Raw genomic sequence first — 7183 nt, forward strand, 5'->3', positions numbered from 1 at the left:
ACATGCTGCATGAAGTTGGGACCAGATCGTTTTAAACAGCGACGAAGCCTCAGCTGTTCTCCATGAGGATCTAGGATTTTGAGAAGGTAGCAAACAGTTCTTTGGGACACCACCAAGCCAGCGGGAATGCATTTCAGATGCGTTAATTTATAACCATAAAACATCCCGTGCTGCTTTAAAGGCTCCTGCAGGAACATTGCAACTTCCAGCGAGTCAGAGTAGAGTGGGCTTTTTCGCCTAAACATTTCTAAGGACTTACTGCTTGATTCTGACAAACTAAAACTAATTCCATCCACATTGAGGTAACTCATTATTTCCCAGTGTCACACACCTAAAAGGAAATGAAAGCAGATTAAATCCAATAACCCACGTTTCATGTAGCGTAGCTCAGCAATGACTGTCCTTCCTGATCTCCTAAATATAATATCTTACAATTATGAGATCTTATCTCGTAATTATGGGATAAGCTTAGAGATTATTTTCTTCTTTAGTGGCTGCAATACTCTTCTGTAGTTTTCTGCAAAAAAATTCATGGCACTGCAACTGGGTTGGTGCAGTCCATGCTGCCTTCAGGAGACTGGGAAATCAGATTATCATCTATAGGATTTTGCTAAGAGCGCTTTGTTTGTATTTCCAATGAAAAAATTTCTCTCAAAGGCGATGGATTTTACTAATGGATACATGATGACCCTCTTTGTTATCACAGCGGTCACATATTTACAAATTTGGCACGGAAGGCCGTTTCTGCCACATGAAGTGTCACAGTGTCAGCATCCGACAGAGTCCGAAGACAGGGCAGGCAAACAGATAAGAATGGGGACAGGCAGGTTCACAGGTCCACAGGCAGAATGGGTCAGCATCAGGCAATCAGAACACACGGGTATGCTAAAGAACGCTCACCAGAGGCTTGAATAATATGGCACCGATGGCTGGTCTGAAGGCTGGTTAAATAGAGGCTGAAGCAGGTGGATCAGATGAGCAGTAATAAGGAGTGAGCGGAGATAAGCAGGTCAGTGAAATAAGTAATCAGACAAGAAATCAGTACCAAGATCTTGACAGAACCCCTGAAGCTGAAGCTCAAAATGAATCTCACTCTGGCTGAAAAAAAGCCCGACACTGATCAGGATCAACCTTAAACAATTTAGAGGGCGAAAGACATATCTCCTGACTCAAGATTTCTCTGCCGATGGATCCATGTTAGGACAGATTATTTTGTCAGGCTCAGAACAGTAGGACCCTGCATGTGAGGCAGACAGACAGTCAAATTTCTCAAAATATTTATTAGAAACAGGACTGCAGTGAACAGTGCTAGCATCTAAGGTAGGAACCTCTGCAGAGGGAGACAGCAAGTTAGTGACCACCTCTATTTGGCGGAGGATTATAATGAACGTGTGAGTCAGTAACATGGCCTTATAGTTCAGTCCATGCCCAGAGGATGAGGTAGGTTACAGCTGGTCGGCTGCAAACAAGAGAGCACCAGACACTTCTTCCCCAGAGATCCGCGAACAGGCAGGAGATGAGAACCGAGCAGACGAAGGAAGGCAGGATGATCCTGAGGACGAAGCCAAAGCCGGTGGCTTTAAAGTCTGAAGAGGTGCCAAAAGGAAATCCAGAACGGTTCCAGGTTTGGTTCGAAGACAGGCAGAAATCCAGGTCCAAGTCCGATGACAGGTAAGGCAAACAGAGCAGAGTGGGGACAGACAGGCTCATGGAGTCCAGAGGTAGAAGGGGTCAGGTACCATAGAGAACTCTCAACAAAGGCTTGAGTAATCTGTCACAGATGGCCGGTCTAAAGGCTGGTTAAATAGAGGCTGAAGCAGGTGGATTTGATGTGTGGTAATGAAAACTAGGCGGAGATACGCAGGTGAATGACTGACACGGTGTGTTGACGTATATATATTGCGGTCAATGGTATCACATAAATCAGCGAGTAAACCCAGCTCTGGTCGCTTGCCGAAGCATTTGACCCGGGTAGACACGCGTTATTGAGCTGTTCCCACTGCCACCAAAAGCCGCCTTGCATCCGCCCTGAGCTTCCCTCTACATAGGACTAACATTTACAACATGTAAGGTGCATTTGTTTAGAATGCACCTTACATTTAACAATAAAACAATGACAAAACTCTAAAAATCGAGTCCCTTTTTTTACGTTTATTTTGAGTTTGAGCTGTTTTGCATAGAAAAATGTGTGTCTCTACATGGGCAATGCTAGTAGAGACATACTGTAAACCCTCTGTAACTGCCCTATAGGAATAACCTCAGAGGAATTGTCTAAATATCAAGCCACACAGAATGTTCTCACACATCTTGGGAAATATCCATCATGTTTTGATAAAGTTAAAACAAAGTATGTGGTTGTAGCATGAAAAAGTTAAAAAGAGCTCAAAGGGAAAAAAATGCAAGGCACTCTGTCCCCCAGTGTATGCTAACAAGAAACCTGCAAAACTGTTCAAATGAACCAGACTCACCTTTCAAAATTTTTAATAGATGATTATTTGTTAAGATTAACTCCTTTGGTTTATTGACTTAACAGCATTGGGTCACGGGATTCTTAAATTTTTTTAAAAGATCAATAAAGCCCACTTGGCAGAAACAATATATTACATCCATAGCATTAATCAATAAACTTGTGAGTTTTGTTTGGAGCCTTTGAGGCCCAATCATTGTAGTTTTGGGGGAAAAAAAGAACAACTCACCAGCTGATCAATTGGTCTTAACTTTGTATCCATTGAAACCACTCTGAACTGAACTATGGGAGACGTCAGAGATTATATAAGAGTTTTAGGCAAAAAGTGATTGAACAAAGTATTCATATTTGAAACCATGATTAATGGTTTGTCAAAGAAAACAAACAAACAGATTTCAGTTACCTGTCTGTCCAGGGAGGTAGATGGGTTTGTCCGTTTGGATCAGGTGTACTGGTCGGTAGACTTTGATCATGACTTTTCTGACTTCTTTAGAGTTAAACGTGTTTCCTTGTACCTCCACTTCAAGCATGACCACCTTTTCATTTTCCAGTAAAGGGACCTGTAGCAGCAAGAATAAAACATCAAAATCTTGAATTTTAAATTTCAAATAACTGTTTTTTTATTATGTGATGCAAATAAAGTCTTTCTTGAAAGTTGACCTGAAACTGGATGCATTCGAGAAACTCCTCCCTGGAGGTCCTCTCATAAAGGACTGAATGGTTTTGGTCAGACCTCATAGAGACAGTCATGGTCAGAGTCTCATTGGGATCCATGAGACTTGCACAGAATTTGGTCTCAGTTCCAGCTTCAAGAATAGCAGGAATGGTCACCATGTAATGTCTGCAGACAAAATCACAATAACAGCTGTAATCTCGATGGTTTAAACCCATTCAACAAAAAATTTATCTAAACCATATTAATTATATTTAGAAAAAGTTTATTTTAACTTACGGGCTGGCCATTGTTGGACCAACAAACATCCCACATAAGAAGACCCACAAGGTACATGTCCACATCTGGTTCCCTGGACGACCCATGGCTGACTGCACTGATCCTGAGTCAGTAACTATTAAATAGATGCTGATAAGGAAAACTCCTCCCAGCTTTACTGTCACTGAGTAAAAAATGACACAGCACATTATGCTCCTGCTGATATCTGGGTAATACATCAAATCTATTCAGTTTATTTCTATAGCTCCAATTCACTTCATCTCAGGTCACTTTCCAGTTCACCAGATCATCCAGTCAGATTGATTCAAAGTTTTCTATCTAAGGAAAACCAGTTGATTGATCGACATACATGAATGTAAGCATTTTCTACATACAGATGCTTGATCCGGTCATCAGAGTCAGTAATAATAAAATGCATCAGTTAACCACAAACAAAACTATAAATATAGTTTCCATTTTTTTATTTAGCAAGTCAGATACAAGATGATTAACGAAGTTTCAAAAAAAACTGAATTCTATACTTTCGAATAGAAAACAGGGAAGTTGAACCCAGAGTTCAGTCAGAGCCAATCTTCTGCTGCTGTCTGTTTATTCTTTGAAATTGCAAAGGTCAGTGTGACGAAGACTTTGCCCACAGATCAATCAGAAAGAAAAATAAAGTTGTTTACTCTTCATACAAGGCGTTTTAAAGGCTCCTTTTTGAAAGAGATTTGAAATATTTTCAAATGTTCATAAGGTAATAAAATGTCTTACATGCAGAGGTGTGCAAAGTATTCATGTTTATTACTCCAGTAGAAGTATAAATCCTGCTGTTTAAAAACACTTTTGTAGAAGTTAGAGGATCGACTTCAGCTTTTTACTCCAGTAAAAATGTAAAAGTACCATTTTTAAAACTACTTAAAGTATAAAAGTAAAAGTAGTGCAGGAAAAACTGTTAAGGCCAGAAGCTTTACTGCTCTACCCTATTAAAGGAACATTCTTCTACCATTCTGGATGATAACTTCCTTAGACTTAATTTTCTTAGTTTCATAACTAATGGTAACAGTGTCAAATTTAACAAGTCATTTATTTTGGTATGTGGTGAACAAGTTGGTGCAGCACCCAGTCCAACCACAAAGAAATGAATTATTTGGATGAAACACAACAATATCCATGGAGGTATTGTTTCTAAGATAGCTTACACAAAGGAGGAAACATGTTTAAGCATTTTCAGAATTTATTCAAGTTATGTTTAACTAAATCATTGATAGAAGCATAAATTGCAGAGGAAGATCTCAGCTTCCATCAGACCCATTCAGATGCAAACCCACTGAAAAGGCCAATAGATTCTGGCCACATTCCTGTTTTATCTAAGCGTATCTCTCCCAGCATGTTGGTCCCTGCCAGGGCTGCCCATTATCAATGGTTCTGTTTATTACGTTTATCGACAGAATTTCTAGGCACAGCCAGGGACCGGTAGCCTGACGTAGTCCTACTCAATTCTAGTCAGAATATGACTCTGATACTGCTCTATAGAGCTGTGATTATGGGGCGTGTTTTGAATGAACCAGGAAAAAAAATGCCTCTGCACTCAATTGGATAGACCTACAACCAATAAGAGCAACGGAGTGTGTGACGTATGTTAAGCGAGGCATAGTTGTTGTCAACAAAAAACCAAAGCGTGCAGTTTCACGCCTAGAATAAGAAGATGAGCCTTGATCGCGTTTCTCTGTTCCTCTTTTAAAATTAATTTGCTGTCGATATCTTCTAGAACAGACCTAATAGCAGAATCTACTCACCTCAACTCTCCAGCGGCAGCCATTTTTGTTGTCACCCAAGCGCGCTTTGGTCACGTGGTTGATCACGTTACTGTTGATCATCTGTCCATCATTGTATAAAGCCCGCCCTGACAATTTAATTGGATCGCCTGACAGTGGGCGATCATACTCGCGCTACTATGGAGCTGAGCCAGACCGAACTTCCCGACCTCAAACCTTGTGGGCGGGACTAAGTTCGGAATGGCACCCAGGCTAAGGGACCGGAGGGTGACCAGTTTGGGAATTTCAGGATATCATCGCTGCTGTTTGCAGATGATGTTGGCCTGTTGGCCTCATCAATCCAGGACCTTCGGCATGCACTGGGGCGGTTTGCTTCCGAGTCTGGGGCAGTCGGTATGAGCATCAGCACCTCCAAATCTGAGGCCATGGTTCTCCACTGGAGAAAGGTGGACTCCCCTCTTCAGGTTGGTGGAGAGCCCTTGTCTCAAGTGGAGAAGTTCAAATATTTCGGGGTCTTGTTTACAAGTGAGATCGATAGACAGATAGGTGCGGCGTCGGCAGTGATGCGGTCGCTGTATCGGACTGTCGGGCTGAAGAGGGAGCTCAGTCGGGGGGCAAAATTTACAGATCAATCTACGTTCCCACCCTCACCTATGGTCATAAGATCTGGGTAATGACCGAAAGGACAAGATCACGAATACAAGCGGCTGCAATGAGTTTCCATCACAGGGTGGCTGGGCGCACCCTTCTAGATCGGGTGAGGAGCTTGGGGTAGAGTTGCTGCCCCTCCACGTCAAAAGGAGCCAGCTAAGGAGGCTTTGGCATCTGTTCCTTGTCGCCTCCCTCGGGAGGTGTTCCAGGCATGTCCCATTAGGGGGAGGCCTGGTGAAAGGTCCAGGACACGCTGGAGGGACGATGTCTCTGAGCTGGCCTGGTGTCGGCTCAGGGAGCAGCTGGAGGAGGTGTGTGTTGATCAGGAAGTCTGGGCATCTCTGCTTAGACTGCTGCCTCCACGACCCGGTCCCTATTAAAGATAAAGAAAATGGATGAAAAAGCCCCCGGCCCTTCTAAAAGTATTTTCACTGTGTGCCCTATAAAGGGTTAAGCCATTAATAAGTTCAGCTAAACTTGGATTTTCTGTCTCTAAAGGACAAAATCGCTTTGCTCTCTTACACTGAGGCATTCACTGGAAAAACAACCTAAAAATAAGTAAAAATTAAATTAAGTGTATTTGACCTTAATTTGGGTAGGCCAATAAGATGATATGCCAATGGAATGAATAATTTTACTCTTAAAATAAGATAATTAGATAATATTCACTAAAAATAAGAGACTGTAATTGTTTTTCTGATTTTAAATGTAGATGTTCTTGTTCCATTGTCAAAGTGGCTCACACACCTCCTCAGTTCAAGAAAAAGTTCTTTCTTTACAAAGAAATTACTTATTGAGATTTCCATTTTTTTGCAGGATATAGCTGATATGTTTTTCCTTTGGGACTCTGCTATGATGCAGAACTATAGCAACCAGATGTGTTTTATCCCAAGTAGGAGGAGATAATGAATATAACAAAATTTGAAATAATAGCAGCAAGATAATAATTTTGGCAATTTTCCACCATCTCCGTTGTTTTTGTTCTGATGAAAAAGATGCTGGATGTTGTCAAAAATGTTCCTTTTATTACTGGGAAATAATCTCCAGAGGTTCTAGAGGGGTTCTTAGAACAGAGCCGACCTTCTTTATCAGCCTGTCGAGCTTCTTTAGGTTATTTTCTCTGATGTTCTTACCCCAGCAGATGATGGAGGGTCTGACCAGGAGATGATGCTTTTTTTTTTTAGATCTTAATGACCACAAATCATGACAGAAAGAATATTTTAGTAAAAAGATTCCTGTTTAAAAAGACGAATCTTAGAGGACCAGCCAAGGACCCATCAAGGAAAGTAGGGACATTTTGAATGGCTACTGTAGACCTTTGTACAGTGCCCTTTAAACAGAGAGGGATGTTTGAGT

At 41.4% G+C, this 7183-nt stretch overlaps 1 protein-coding gene across 1 annotated transcript in view; it reads right to left on the bottom strand.

The window, feature by feature from the left end:
* Positions 1-3505, bottom strand: part of LOC107105249 (alpha-2-macroglobulin-like) — a gene marked incomplete at its 3' end in the record, with an annotated part of 23330 nt that extends 19825 nt beyond the window's left edge. The window contains exons 1-4 of the mRNA XM_015405376.1: positions 3420-3505; positions 3128-3308; positions 2871-3027; positions 2697-2749 (exon numbers count right to left, since the gene is read on the bottom strand). Coding sequence (XP_015260862.1) covers positions 2697-2749; positions 2871-3027; positions 3128-3308; positions 3420-3505 — 477 coding nt within the window. The remainder of the gene's footprint in view (positions 1-2696; positions 2750-2870; positions 3028-3127; positions 3309-3419) is intronic.
* Positions 3506-7183: the final 3678 nt, after the last annotated feature.

The sequence above is a fragment of the Cyprinodon variegatus genome, unplaced genomic scaffold (assembly GCF_000732505.1).
Source record: "Cyprinodon variegatus isolate N-32 unplaced genomic scaffold, C_variegatus-1.0 Scaffold2196, whole genome shotgun sequence".
Classification (NCBI taxonomy): domain Eukaryota; kingdom Metazoa; phylum Chordata; class Actinopteri; order Cyprinodontiformes; family Cyprinodontidae; genus Cyprinodon; species Cyprinodon variegatus.